This window comes from Pristis pectinata, chromosome 28 (genome assembly GCF_009764475.1).
Source record: "Pristis pectinata isolate sPriPec2 chromosome 28, sPriPec2.1.pri, whole genome shotgun sequence".
NCBI classification, from domain to species: domain Eukaryota; kingdom Metazoa; phylum Chordata; class Chondrichthyes; order Rhinopristiformes; family Pristidae; genus Pristis; species Pristis pectinata.
Genome location: NC_067432.1, coordinates 10,119,754 through 10,135,070, shown reverse-complemented (window position 1 = coordinate 10,135,070; position 15,317 = coordinate 10,119,754). Strand labels below are relative to the sequence as shown.

The 15,317-nt window shown below is 43.3% G+C and overlaps 1 protein-coding gene across 2 annotated transcripts in view; it reads left to right on the top strand.

Annotated features, from left to right (window-relative positions):
* Window positions 1-207: 207 nt before the first annotated feature.
* rlbp1b (retinaldehyde binding protein 1b) overlaps window positions 208-15,317 on the top strand; it is a 30,300-nt gene continuing 15,190 nt past the window's right edge. The window contains exons 1-3 of one of the 2 annotated variants that reach the window (XM_052040614.1): window positions 208-219; window positions 5,761-5,889; window positions 11,101-11,305. In XM_052040614.1, coding sequence (XP_051896574.1) covers window positions 208-219; window positions 5,761-5,889; window positions 11,101-11,305 — 346 coding nt within the window. Of the gene's footprint in view, window positions 220-2,343; window positions 2,356-5,760; window positions 5,890-11,100; window positions 11,306-15,317 lie in introns of those variants that run through there. The other variant, XM_052040613.1, reaches the window with a different exon arrangement.

Genomic DNA, 15,317 nt, shown 5'->3' with positions numbered 1-15,317 from the left:
CTACCATGGGAAAAATATTTTGACTATCTGCTCTGTATAGTCTTCTATCAGGTCACACCTCAGCTCCTTCTTTCTAGGAAAAACAAGCCTAGTCTATCCAACCTCTCCCCATAACTAAAGTCCTCCAGTCAGGCAACATCCTGGTATCTTTGAGCATTTCTCCGTACTGTCCTAAAAGCCATTGTAAGCACCTCTTTAATTGTATTTATGTCGGACATTGTATAAACGTCCTTAGATTTCCTCAATTCCATTTCCATGGTTATTACAATTTTGCATGCAAGATCAAATGTGAGATTCTGTGTGTTGAATAATTTTAACTGAATTTTCTTATAGATTAAACTATAAGGAATAACTATCAAAGAAAGATGTGCTGGTCTTGGAGAGGGTCCAGAGGAGGTTAACTAGAGTGATCCCAAGAATGAAAGGCTTAATGTATGAGGAGCATTTGATGGCTCTGGGCCTGTACTCAATGGAGTTCAGAAAGATAAAGGTTGATCTCATTGAAACCTACTGAATGCAGAAAGGCCTGGACACTGTGGATGTAGAGAGGATGTTTCCATTGCTAGGAGAGTCTAGGATCCGAGGGCACAGCCTCAGAATAAAAGGATGTCCCTTTAAAACTGAGGTGAGGAGGAATTCCTTCAGCCAGAGGGTAGTGAATCTGTGGAATTCGTTGCCACTGAGGACTGTGGAGGCCAAGTCATTGGGTGGTTAAGGCAGAAATTGATAGGTTCTTGATTAGTAAAGGGGTTAGGGGATGCAGGGAAAAAGCAGGAGAATGAGGTTGAAAAAAAAGCCATAATTGAATGGCGGACCAGACTTGATGGGTTGAATGGCCTAATTCTGCTCCGATATCTTATGGTCTTATAAGCTTCTCATATTCACAAGTTCTGTGAAAATGTCAAAGTCACAGTGGCAAGACTCAGATGACATTCTCGTCAATAGCCTTACTTGGCTTCAAATCACTAGTCCTATGTTTATAGCTCTCTATAATTTCTAGGGTTTCAGGATTGAAGGGATTCTGTACCTCCTCCACAACTTCACTAAGTAAAAGATTTTTTGCTTTCCATGGCAGTAGTAGATTCACAATTACACTGTATGTTTCTGAACCCATTTCATTCGACAAGATATATTTTTGAACTGTTGTACATCATCATTTTGTGCAGGGTCATTCTCAACGTTAGCATCAATTTCCCAATGTCATTCAATTTAAAGGAACATTTCCAAATATTCTTTGTAGTAAGTGAAAGTCTCAGATACCTGATCAACACACCAAGGTTCGAAATGCACTACTGAGCATCGTTGAGAAATACAGCACGGAAACAGGCCCTTCAGCCCATCAAGTATGCACTGACCATCAACCACCCTTTTACACAAATCCAACATTAATTTCATTTTTATTCTCCCCACATTCTCATCAACTCTCCCTGATTCTACCACACACCTATGCCCTAGGGGCAATTTATAGCGGCCAATTAACCCACCAACCGGCACATTTTTGGGATGTGGGAGGAAAAGGGAGCACCTGGAGAAAACCCACATGGTCATAGGGAGAAGATGCAAACTCCACACAGACAGTATCCAAGGTCAGAATCGAACCCACGTCTCCGGCACTGAGAGGCAGTGGCACAACTGGCTGTGCCACTGTGTGACCAACTGGACTCAGAACAGTCATTTGTCTACTTTTCCTTCTACAGACATGTTTTTCCAACAAAATTGATGCCATTGCACTAAAAGGTGCAGATTTTCCCACTGTTTCAGTGCCTCTTTGGTTTAATGGCCACACCCTCTGATTTCTTAAGTTACCTGCAAAGGCCTTTATTGACACAATTCCTGTGTTATTGAACCCAATGGAAGATCTAACCCCTATATGTGCACACATTTGAAGTCACTCCTCTGATGCACTATATCTGGGTAGCATCATTCTTCTCTGCAAGAATTGTACCAGTGTTGGAGCTGCAATTTGTTATTGCCCTTTCTTCATTCTCTGTTGAGATTAATTAATTTTAAAAGCCAAAAGTATGAAGGGAATATCCGGGGTAGATAGGTTGACTTAGAATTAAAAAGTAAAACACCGTGGTTGCTTGAAATTGAGAGAATTGCTACAAATACTCAACACGTCAGGCAGGATCTGTGGAGTGAAAACTAAAGTCAGAGTTTTAAGGCCAATGACTATCAACGGAACAGGGGAAGTTAGAATGCAGATTGTTCATGACATTATTGAATGGTGGAACAGGCTTGAGGAGTTAAGGACCTTGTTCTTGTTCTTGTCCTCCTACAGCTGTCTAATACTATTTTGTTTATTCTTTCAGTGTTTAAAACAAATTGGAACTTCAGGGAAAAATGGCTGTGATTGTAAGTATGCAACCATATCCACATAATTTTGTTTTAATATTTTACATTATTAATGGACAATGCAGTGGAATGTGGAGGGACTTACACTGTGATCTATCACCAGTTGACAGAGTTAATTGAATTATCCTAAGTACAAGTTAGTGAGAAAAATATATTTTTACAAAGGGTAGCCCCCTTATAATCAGTTCATGAGACCATAAGGCATAGGAGCAGAATTAGGCCTTTCAGCCCATCGAGTCTGCTCTGCCATTTGATCATGGCTGATTTATTATTCCCTCTCAACCCCATTCTCCTGCCTTCTCCTCGTAACATTTGACACCCTCACTAATCAAGAACCTATCAACCTCCGCTTTAAATACACCCAGTGATTGGCCTCCACAGCCATCTGTGGCAATGAATGAATTCCACAGATTCACCACCCTCTGGCTAAAGAGATTCCTCCTCACCTCTGTTCTAAAGGGATGTCCTTTTATTCTGAGGCTGTGCCCTGTGGTCCTAGACTCTCCCACTACTGGAAACATCCTCTCCACGCCCACTCTATCCAGGCCTTTCAATATTCCATGGGTTTCAATGAGATTCCCCCCTCATCCTTCTAAGCTCCAGTGTGTACAGGCCCAGAGCCATCAAATGCTCCTCATACGTTAACCCTTTCACCCCGGAATCATTCCCATAAACCTCCTTTGGACCCTCTCCATCACCAGCGCATCCTTCCTTAGATATGGGGCCCAAAACTGCTCACAATACTCCAAATGTGGTCTGACCAATGCCTTATAAAGCCTCAGCATTTCATCCTTGCTTTTATATTCTAGTCCTCTCGGAATGAATGCTAATATTGCATTTGCCTTCCTTACTACCGACTCAAACTGCAAGTTAACCTTTAGGGAATCCTGCAAGAGGACTCCCACGTCCCTTTGCACCTACGATTTCTGAATTCTCTCCCCGTTTAGAAAATAGTCTAAGCCTTTATTCCTTCTACCAAAGTGCATGACCTTACGCTGTAATCCATCTGCCACTTCTTTGTCCATTCTCCCAACCTGTCCAAGTCCTTCTGCAGACTCCCTGCTTCCTCAACACTACCTGCCCCTCCACCTATCTTTGTATCATCTGCAAACTTTGCCACAAAGCCGTCAATTCCATCATCCAGATCATTAACATATAACATGAAAAGTCATGGACCCAGCACCGACACCTGCAGAACACCACTAGTTACCAGCAGCCAACCAGAAAAGGCCCCCTTTATTCCCACTCTTTGCCTTTTACCAGTCAATCAATCCTCTATCCCTGCTGGTACCTTTCCTGTGATACCATGGGCTCCTATCTTGTTTAGCAGCCTCATGTACGGCACCTTGTCAAAGGCCTTCTGAAAATCCAAGTAAACAACATCCACTGACTCTCCTTTGTCTATCCTGCCTGTTACATCCTCAGAGAATTCCAAAAGATTTGTCAGGCGAGATCTCCCCTTAAGGAAACCATGGTGACTTTGGCCAATTTTATCATGTGTTTCCAAATACCCCGAAACCTCATCCTTAATAATGGACTCTAACATCTTATCAACCACTGAAGACTGGCCTATAACTTCCTGTCTTTTGCCTCCCTCTCTTCTCAAAGAGTGGAGTGACGTCTGCAATTTTCCAGTCTTCCGGAACCATTCCTGACTCTATTGATTCTTGAAAGATCACTACTAATGTCTTCACAATCTCTTCAGCTACCTCTTTCAGAACCTGGGGTGTAGTCCATCTGGTCCAGGTGACTTAGTCACCTTCAGACCTTTCAGCTTCCCAAGCACATTCTCCTTAGTAATAGCGACTACACTTACTTCTGCCCCCTGACTCTCTCAAATTTCTGGCATGTTGCTGGTGTCTTCCACAGTGAAGACTGATGCAAAATACTTATTCAGTTTGTCCGCCATTTCTTTGTTCCCCATTACTACCTCTCCGGCATCATTTTCCAGCGGTCTGATGTCCACTCTTGCCTCTCTTTTACTCTTTATATATCTGAAAAGACTTTTGGTATCCTCTTTTATATTATTAGCTAGCCTACCTTCATATTTCCTCTTTTCTCCCCTTATTGCTTTTTTAGTTGCCTTCTGTTGGTTTTTAAAAGCTTCCCAATCCTCCAGCTTCCTGCTAATTTTTGCAATACTGTATGCCCTCTCTTTTGTTTTTATGCTGTCTTTGACTTCCCTTGTCAGCCACAGTGGCCTCATCCTCCCACTAGAATGCTTCTTCTTCTATGGGATCAAATGATCCTGCATCTTCCGAATTACTCCCAGAGACTCCTGCTATTGCTGCTCTGTCATCCCTGCCAGGGTCCCCTTCCAATCAACTTTGGCCAGCTCCTCTCTCATGCCCCTGTAGTTACCTTTACTCAACTGTAATACCGTAACATCTGATTTTAGCTTCTCTCTCTCAAACTTCAGGGTGAATTCTATCATATTATGATCACTGCCTCCTAAGGGTTCCTTTACCTTAAGCTCCCTAATCAAATCTGGTTCATTGCACAACACCAAATCCAGAATTGCCTTTTCCCTAGTGGGCTCGACCACAAGCTGCTCTAAAAATCCATCTCATAGGCCTTCTACAAATTCCTTCTCTTGGGATCCAGTGCCAACCTGATTTTCCCAATCTACCTGCATATGGAAGTCCTCCATGACCACCATAACATTGCCTTTCTTCCATGTCTTTTCTATCTCCTGTTTTAATTTGTACCCCACATCCTGGCTACTATTCGGAGGCCTGTATGCAACTCCCATCAGGGTCTTTTTACCCTTGCAATTTCTTAACTCTACCCACAAGGATTCTACATTTCCTGATCTTATGTCACTTCTTGCTAAGGATTTGATTTCATTTTTTACCAACAGAGCCACCCCACCCCCTCTGCCCGCCTGCCTGTCTTTTCGACAGGATGTGTATCCTTGGATGTTTAGCTCTCAGCTGTGATCTTCTTTCAGCCATGACTCTGTGATGCCCGCAACATTGTACCTTCCAATTTCTAACTGCGCTATAAGCTCATCTACCTTATTCTGTATACTGTGTGCATCCAAATATACCACCTTCAGTCCTGTATTCACCACCCTTCTTCTCAAATTTGTCTCCATGTTGCATGAAGTTAAATTCTTATCCTTTTCTGAACTTTCTGTCTTATTTTTTATTCTGGAGACTTCAGTAACCTCTCCTGTGCTCCCCTTCCCTTTTACTTTATCCATACTTTTCCAGTCTGTTGAACACCCACCCGCCCCACTGTTTAGGTTAAACCCCTATCCAGGTCATGTCAATGTGTGTCAGGTCACATGGCTCCCTTATCCCTCCAGTGATGAACCACTGTCCACATGCTCTGTCACATTGTTTAGCAGCTTATAATTTCATTACTGAAATATTGTAATCAGTGTGTTCCTTCCTTCAGCAGACAGGAACTTTCCGGATGGTTTCTGAGGAGGAACAAGCACTACGCACTAAACTTGAGCATCTTACCACCAAGGATCACGGGCCAGTGTTTGGCAAGTGTGAGCTGCTGCCCCCTCATACACTGCAGAAGGTCAGTGAGTGGTATCCTTGGGTTTTGGGGAGGGAAAGTCCAGGCAGGTTGGCTGCACAGCTTCCTGCATTATCAATGGCCAAAGACATGCACGTGCATACACACACACGCGCGTGCACACGCACACACACACACACACACACGCATGCACACACGCACACACACATGCGCGCACACACATATGCACGCACACACAATCATGCACGTACACACATGCTCACACACACATGTGCGCGCTCTCATATCTGTCCCTAAATACAGCAGAATGAGTCAACAAGGTGGTTAGAATGTAATGCTTTCCTTTATCAGCCAAGGTATAGAATATAAGATTAAGAGAGACACAAGAGACTGCAGATGCTGGAATCCGGAGCAACAAACAATCTGCTGGAGGAACTCAGCGGCTTGAACAACATCTGTGGGGGGAAAGGAACTGTAGGTGTTTTGGGTTGAAACTCAAAGAAACAACAATTCCTCCCCCCCCTCCCCCCCCCCCAACAGATGCTGCTCATCCTGCTGAGTTCCTCCAGCAGATTAGTTATTGTAGAAGTTATTGCAGTTAATTATTGCAGCTTTGAGTACTGTGTTGACCTCTGATCGCCACATTACAGAGATGTGATTCCACTCAAGGGGATGTGGAGGAGAGTTATGAAGATGCTGGCAGGACTGGAAAGTTACAGCTACGAGGAAAGATTGGACAGTCTGGGGTTGTTTCCTTTAGAACAGAGGATGTTCGTGAGAAACTGAACTGAGGTGTAAGATTATGAGGGGCACGGATGGAGTAACTAGGAAGGGACATTTTCCCTTTGTTGAGGTGTCATAAACTATAGTGAAGCATGGGCAAAGAATTAAAGTCAAAGGATTACAGGGGAATAAAGTATTTTCAGAGGATGATGGGAGTCTGGAACTCACTGCCAGAAAGGGGTGATGAGGCAGAAACTTTCAGCACATTTAAACAGTGCTTGGATGTGTATGAGAAGAGCTGTGACCCACAGGGGTTTGTACCTAGTGAGGCTGGGCTTGATGGCTCTTCTTTACTATTATCAGCTAAGTGGTGTCTTTCTTTCCATGATTCTATAAATAAATATATGTGTACCTTCATATGTATGCATGGACACACAGGATTATAGAAGCCCACACACACACACACACACACACACACACACACACACACACACACATGCATGCATGCACACACACACTTGTGTACACATACACACAGGCATACACACATGCATACACAGGTACACACACACACAGAGGCACATACACACACACACATACACACACTCAGGCACACACAGACACAGGCACACACAGGCACACACACACTCACTGAGACACACACAGGTGCACACACACACACACACGCACACACGCACACACACAGAGGCACACACACACACACACACACACACACACTCAGGCACATGCACACACACAGGATGCTCAGGAGCTAAGGAACAGCGGGGCTGAAGGATTTGAATCCATGAATGGGAGCTATTGTGGGCCGGGAGCACAGCAGCGAATGGGACAGTGTGTTCAGAGGGGAGTTTCGAATGAGTCCCAGTTTACAGCATCAGGGAGGTGGGAGAGCCACCAAGAGAAGTCTGTAGGTAGCAAGGATGAGGGTTTCAGCAGCAGCTGGGCTGAGCTGAAGGACAGAGTGGTGATAGTGCCGTGGTAGGAAGAAACCAAGAGGATCCAGGACGATAGGGTTACCTCAGTTTAAGATCAAACTGGACTCCAAGATGAGGAGCACGTTCCACTCCGTGATAAGGGCCAGAGAGGGGGTGGAATCAGTAGCCAGGGGAAGGGGTTTGAGATGAGGGACAATACCCTGATTCTCTCAATGCTACCAAATGAGTCATTAGGCAAAGCTCTGGGAGAAAGAGGGAACAAAATCTCAGTTTCTAAAGCAGCACTGCAACTTGCATTTATACAACTTCAATGATGCAGCAAGACATCCCAAAGGACTTGACAAAAAGGAGGGCTAAAATAAGAGTGTTGATGCAAAGCCACAGCAGATAACTCTGTCAAAGAAGTAGGTTTTAAGTAGCATTTTAGAGGAGAAAAGAAGAAATGCACATTGGTTAAGGAAGAAAATTGCAGAGTTTAGGCCTAAGGCAGTAGAAGGCATGACAAACAGCAGTGGAGAGACTAAATTGCAGAACAATTAGAGCAACACAGGAAGTCCAGAGGGTTGCTGGATTAGAAGAGATTACAGAGATAGGAAGGAGGAGAGACACAGAACAATCATTTGTTAAAGCATAGCACAGAGTGGTGATTGCAATTTGAATTGAGGTTTGAAGAAACAGATAACTCTTCAGGTTTATTCATATAGTTTACTGTGTTTGTCAAAGGCCTCAGGTTAAATATAAAGGCAATTATTATTTTGCTACTTTTTAAACATATATTTAAAAAGCATTTTCATCCCACAACACTGACCTGTTCGACCACAAATGATATTTTGTTAATTCTCTTTCTTTTGCTAATTCTCTGCCACAGGATTGACTTTATCTTTTCAAGGTCTCTACACAAAGGGCATTTTTCTTGGGCTCCAGGAAAACAGCTGATGACTCTTAAAGGTCAAAAAAATGAACGTGCCCACACAACTCAGGAAACAGAAAGTAATGTTGGTTGCTGTCCAGATCAACACATCCAGATATCAACACACAGACATCCTCACTCAGACAGTGCATACACACACACATGCACACTTACAAACACATCGCACAGACACACACACACACACGCACACACACAGGTGAACACAAACACACACATATGCACACACACGGGTGAACACACACACACAAACACACACACATAGGTGAACACAACACACACACAAACACACACATGCACACACACAGGTGAACACAACACACACACAAACACACACACAAACACACATACATGCACACACACACACAAACACACACACAGGTGAACACAACACACACACAAAGACATACACAAATGCAGGCACACAAACACAATACACACACACACACACACATATGCACTCACCCACCTGTATGTACACACTAGTGTGCAACATGCATTCACACACAAACACAGGATGAAAGTCAAAAAACAGCTGGAATCACGGAACAGGTCAAGCAGCACCTGTCAAAAAAGAGAGTCGAAGTTTCAAGTCAGAACATCAGAACTGGGAAAGGGGGAAGACAAGTTAGTTTTAATTTGCAGAGAGGATGGGGAAGGGATGGATATGGACAAATACAAGATGTATGGAAATGCACACCCACAAACTTAGATGCACCTATACTAGCGAACACACAGAGGGGTGCGTAACTCCTCCAGGCTCTCAGTACACAAAACTCAAAGGAGAGGGAGATAGGTTCAGTGATTAGAGGAGATGTGAGGAAGAATATTTTCACCCAGGGGCTGGTTGGAATCTGGAACGCCATGGCTGAGAGAGTGGTGGAAGCAGGTACATTTAGGAAGTATTTGGATGAATGTTTGAATTGCCAAAGCATGGTAGACTACACAGGTAAATGGGATTAGTGTAGATAAATAATTGAAGTGGTATCTGAAGTGATTTTGTTTTGACTTTCAGAAGGGAAGATCTGTTTTATGGTCAAGGCAGGTGAAATATTAACAGTTTTACACCTGGCTGTTCCATAGCTGGGTATCAGAATCAGATTTATTATCACTGACTTTTATGACGTGAAATCTGTTGTTTTGCGGCAGCAGTACAGTGCAAAGACAAAATTACTATAACTTACAAAAATAAATAAATGGTGCAAACAAAAAGGAATAACGAGATAGTGTTCATGGGCGCATGGACTGTTCAGAAATCTGATGGTGGAGGGGAAGAAGCTGTTCCTGAATTGTTGAGTGTGGGTCTTCAGGCTCCTGTACCTCCTCTGCAATAGCAGTAATGAGAAGAGGGCATATCCGGATGGTTAATGGATGTGTTGGATATCTAAGAAAGGTTGTTCTCCATCCCAGGTTGACTGATACAGTGTGTTACTTAGGTTTGCCTACTGATTGAAAAATGTTTGTGATCCGCTGCATAGTCTAAAGCTCTGCTTCAAAGGCAGCAAGGCCTTCAAAGCAAATATCTGAAAAAAATCATCTCATGCCTACTAAACTGTATACAATGAGCAAGCAGCTTGCTGTCAAATCTACACAGATAGCTGCCCTGTAAAAGGGCTATCTTTATTATCCTTTGAATTGGGGTCAGTGCACTTCAGCATGTCAGGTCAAGACAAGAATAGTCAGGATTAGAATTTCATTTCCCATCTGTTTTGTTTAAGTGTCACGGAAGAGGCTATCTGCAAGTGTTGTTTGACATGGTGAAAGGTTCAAAGTTCAACCAAGTAACTCTAGCAGATGGCTTTATGTTAGCAGTGATCTCCTTCTTATCTAAGTACCAGAGCAAATACCTGAGTATGCTAAAATGCAGCGGTGTAATCTATTTTCTTCCAAATATGAGATCAGCTAGTGGAAAACTATGCAGAGCAGATGCAGAAGTGTTTTGATGCATGTATTACCCAACCTCACACCAACAGCTCTGACAAGTCCTGATACTACAATCCTGACATTGCTAGACTTTCAGACCTCTCCAACATTGCTTCTGATACCGATTTCCCAGACGTGTCCTCTCTTATATGAGTCCTCCATCAATAACAATAGGTAAAAATATATTTTCAAAATTAAGCTTAATTGTACTTGTACGTTTTCCCCATATCTGCGTGGGTTTCCTCTGGGTGCTCCGGTTTCCTCCCACATTCCAAAGACGTACAGGTTAGGAAGTTGTGGGCGTGCTATGTTGGCGCTGGAAACGTGGCGACACTTGCGGGCTGCCCCCAGAACACTCTACGCAAAAGGTGCATTTCACTTTGTGTTTAGATGTACAATTGACTAATAGAAATATCTTATCTTATAAACACCTCCATTTGCAATTATTTTTCCCTTTTAAGAAATTCCCTTTTTGTACTACAGAGTGCTTGAAGGCATATTCTAGAGATGTTATTCACTGGATATTAGGTTGTGTAAAGAGAGGTAGAGATGGATTTACCACCTCTCCACCCCACTCTTCCATCTTCCCACCCATTTAATTCTAATTCTTGAAGTAAAGGCCATTTATCATTTGAGATCTAAATCTGTGGTTTGGCCCAGTGGTCGTCCTAAGTGATGGAACATTCTTGCAGAATGACTCTAATCTTTCTTTTCTCTCCAAAGGCCAAGGACGAATTGAATGAGACAGAAGAGAAACGGGTGACATGTGTGAAAGAGCTTCAAACCCTTGTTCAGGACTCTGCCGACGCAGGAGAGGAGTTCGCCAAGACTGTGCTTGAGAAAACAAAAGACAAAGATGATTCTTTCTTCCTGAGATTTATTAGAGCAAGGAAGTTTGATGTGAAAAGATCTTATGATCTTCTCAAAGGTGAGGGGTGAACCATGGGGCAATTAAGGATATGTGGAAATGCAGGAGTCAGCTTCCTGACATGTTTTAGATACTGACTTTCAAGAGAGAAACACCTCTGATTTTGCATACGGGCAAATTGTATTCAATTGGGCGAGAATTTATTTTTCTTCACTTGTTGGTTAATGAGGGGAGGACTAAGTCTCGGGTCCAAGCTACTTCCAGATGGTGAAGGGCCCAGTCCCAATTCAGTCAGAAAGATGAACTGCTCAAACAATGAAACATTGATTTAGCATCAAATGATGGATAAGATGGTATTGTGGCAAACACAGTGTGGACACCCACGGTTGGCCATCTTATGCTTGTTTTGGCAACGGGGAGCTATGTAGGGAAGGGCATGGTTGATAGATTTTTGCTACTTTACCAGGATACAAGGCACAAATCAGATACTACAGAGCTTTCTATGATCTTATAGAGGAGTATAAAATCATGAGAGGCATAGACAGGGAGAATACACAGTCCTTTTCCCATGTTTGGGGAATCAAAGACTAGAAGGCATAGGTTTAAGGTGAGAGGGGAGAGATTTAATAGGAATCTGAGAGGCAACTTTTTCACACAGAAGGTGGTATGTATATGGCACGAGCTGTCAGAGGAAGTGGTTGCGGCAGGTACGATAGCAACGTTTGAAAGACATTTGGAAGGTACATAGATAGGAAAGGTTTAGAGGAATATGGATCAAATGCAGGCAAATGGGACTAGCTTAGATGGGCGACTTGGATGAGTTGGGCCAAAGGGCCTGTTTCCGTGCTGCATTAATCTATGACTCTATATGCGATGGAATACTCTTCACCTGCTTGGATAAATGCAACTCCAACAACACTCAAAAAATCTTACAACCAATGAACGAAAGAGTACCTTGCTTAACTCCTTCCACCACCACCAGTGCTTTGAGGCTGCAGTGAGTACTCCAAAATACTGTATACTGCATTGATTCACTGGTGACCCTCCAATTTGTGGCCTCTACCATCAGGAAGGGCAAAAGCAGCAGGAACAGAAGAATCACACCACATCCAGGTTTTTCTCCAAGTCACCCAGAATCCTGACTTGGAAATATACTGGCTGATCCTTCTTCATTGTTCGACCTCAAACCACGGAACTCTCTACCCAGCATGACTGTGAGAGTACTTTCACCACATGGCTAATGAGGGCAGCCCATCACCACCTACTGAAGTGAAATTAGTGATGGACAGTAAATACTGGACATGCCAGCAATGACCTCATTGTGTAAAAGAAAATAAAGTTTGCCAATTGCTCCCTTACCTCAGGTTCATTTGTTGAAGTGGTTTCATACATGTGAGGCTGGCTGTTGAGCATTGATTGGCTGCTTGAGTGTCAGTACATAAACACCTTCCAGTTGGAGCCACCTTGGACCAATCAGGTGCAGGAGCTTATCTTTCTCATCTCTCATTCAAGAGCAATTGTCTGCTCCCCTATCTTCATCCGAGCTAACTCAGCTCACACTGTAGACTGGACCACAACCAACAAATAGCTTTGGTTTGTGTGGAGTCCAACACTCAACCTTCCCTCAAAATCTAATCAGCAGATGAGAAAGAGGTCACCCACTTGAGACCTCGAAGATACTCATTAAACTGGAGACGTGTTTCCTCTGTCTGTTGTACAGTAATTGCTCTTGAAAAGAGCCCAGTCTTTGGCATGGGAAAGTCCAGCTTTTGTGTGTTAATTAGTGGCCTCTCCATGTGTAAGGTTCATCTCATTGCACACAGGAGACACAGTAGACATTGTCCAGCAGTCGAGCAAACCAGGAAAGAAATAATTCAGACCAGGAAGAGAAGTAAGTGCTGACATCTAAACAAAAAAAAAACAGAAATACTTTAATGAGATTAAATGATTAAAACTGGATGGTCTCCCATCCCTCTGAAGAATGGTTAAGACTGCAAGTAGTCCAAGTGCTGGGTACTAATCAGCAGCAAAGACTTGCTGTTTCATTGCACCAGCCAAATAATTGAGCAGAATATGCAGCAAAAAGCAGCATAGAGGTGTAGTTGCTTAGTAGAGCTGCTATCTCACAGCACCAGAGACCTGGGTTCAATCCGGACCTCGGGTGCTGTCTGTGTGGAGTTTGCACCTTCTCCCTGTGACCAGAGTTTCTTCTGGGTGCTCCAGTTTCCTCCCACACCCCAAAGGTTGGCAGTTAATTGGCCACTGTAAGTTGTCCCTCGTGTGTAGGTAAGTGGTAGAATCTGGCGGAGTTAATGGGAATGTGGGGAGACTAAAACTGGGATTAATGTTGGATAAGTGTCAATGGCTGCTGGATGGTCGGTGCAGACTCGGTGGACCGAAGGGTCTATTTCCATGATGTATGTTTCTATGAATCTCTGTGACTTGATGAAATCAGGCCATTTGGCCAACTGGTTCGTGCTGCTGCCGTGTTCTATCAGTTCGTCTCACCTGCCTCATCCTGTCAGCCAGTCATCCCTTTCCCCACTTTCTTAGCCAGCTCTCTCTGAAATGCATCAAAGCTGTTTGTTCACATTCCAGATTTTAACCACCCTCAGGGTGAAGAAGTTTGTAACTGGATTCATTAGTGAGCATCTACCAATGATCCCTAGTATTGTATTCACCAGTAAGTACTGACGTCTTTAAAGCTTCTAGGGGCACTAAAACCTTTTATATGTCTTGACTATGAAGAAGCTGTACTTAAGCTGGCCTGCTTCTTTACAATTCAAGCATTTCTATGTGGACAAATATTCTAAAAATGCAAATTCAGTGTACTTATAAATTCCTAAGAGTTGGAAGTGAATTGGACTTCTCTGGTTTTGTATCCGAAGATCCTGCATCGAAAGACCAGCTTTCTTAAGTGATTTTTTGAGGTTGTGACGTCTGCCCAGTGACTTGAGAATTGGTTCAATGCACACCCATTTTTAAATCATTTGAGCTAATTTGTTTTCCATAATATTGTACACACCAAGTGCTGCATTCACCTGAAGTAGGTTAGGACAATAAAACTGATTGAGTTGGGCTTGCAATCAATATTAAGCCGTTATTCTCAGATATTTCCACTTAGTCAATTTAAAGGTTTAGACATAGGTTAAGTACGTGGTGTCCTGAAAGTGGCGTCGCAGGTAGACAGGGTAGTGAAGAAGGCTTTTGGCATGCTGACCTTCATCAGTCAGGGCACTGAGTAAAGAAATTGGGATGTTATATTGCAGTTGTGCAAGACAGTGGTGAGGCCGCATTTGGAATATTGTGTTCAGTTTTAAACATCCCGCTATAGGAAAGTTGTCATTAAGCTGGAAGGAGTGCAGGGGAGATTTACGAGGATGTTGTCAGGACTTGAGGGCCTGAGTTGTAGAGAGAGGTTGGACAGGCTAGGGGTTTATTCCTTGGCGCATAGGAGACTGGTGATCTTACAGAGGAGTATAAAATCATGAGGGGCATAGACAGGGTCAATGTGCATAGTCTTTTTCCCAGGGTTAAGGAATCAAGAACTGGACGGCAGAGGTTTAAGGTGAGAGGGGAGAGATTTAATAGGAACCTGAGGGGCAATTTTTTTGAACCAGAGAGTGGTCCTTATATGGAATGAGCTGCCAGAGGAAGTGGTTGAGGCGGGGACATTAACCACATTTAAAAGGTACTTGGACAGGTACATAGCTAGGAAAGATTTAGAGGGATATGGGCCAAACACGGACAGATGGGACTAGCTTAGGTGGGAATCTTGGTCAGCTTGGACCAGTCGGGCCAAAGGGCCAGTTTCCATGCTATATGAATCTATGACAAACAAACAAAAACAGAAAACCCAATCTGGGAACTGTACAGACCATCACATAAAAGTCTGCATAGATAATGGGGTATTCAGTATTATTATCATTGAGCTAACATAAGAAATATGAAAGGAGTAGGACATCTGGCCATTCGAGCCTGATCTGCCATTCATCATTCGTTCATGATCTCCTACCTCTGCCCCATTTTCCTGCCCTATCCCCTTATCCCTTGATTCTCTTGCTGTTCATGT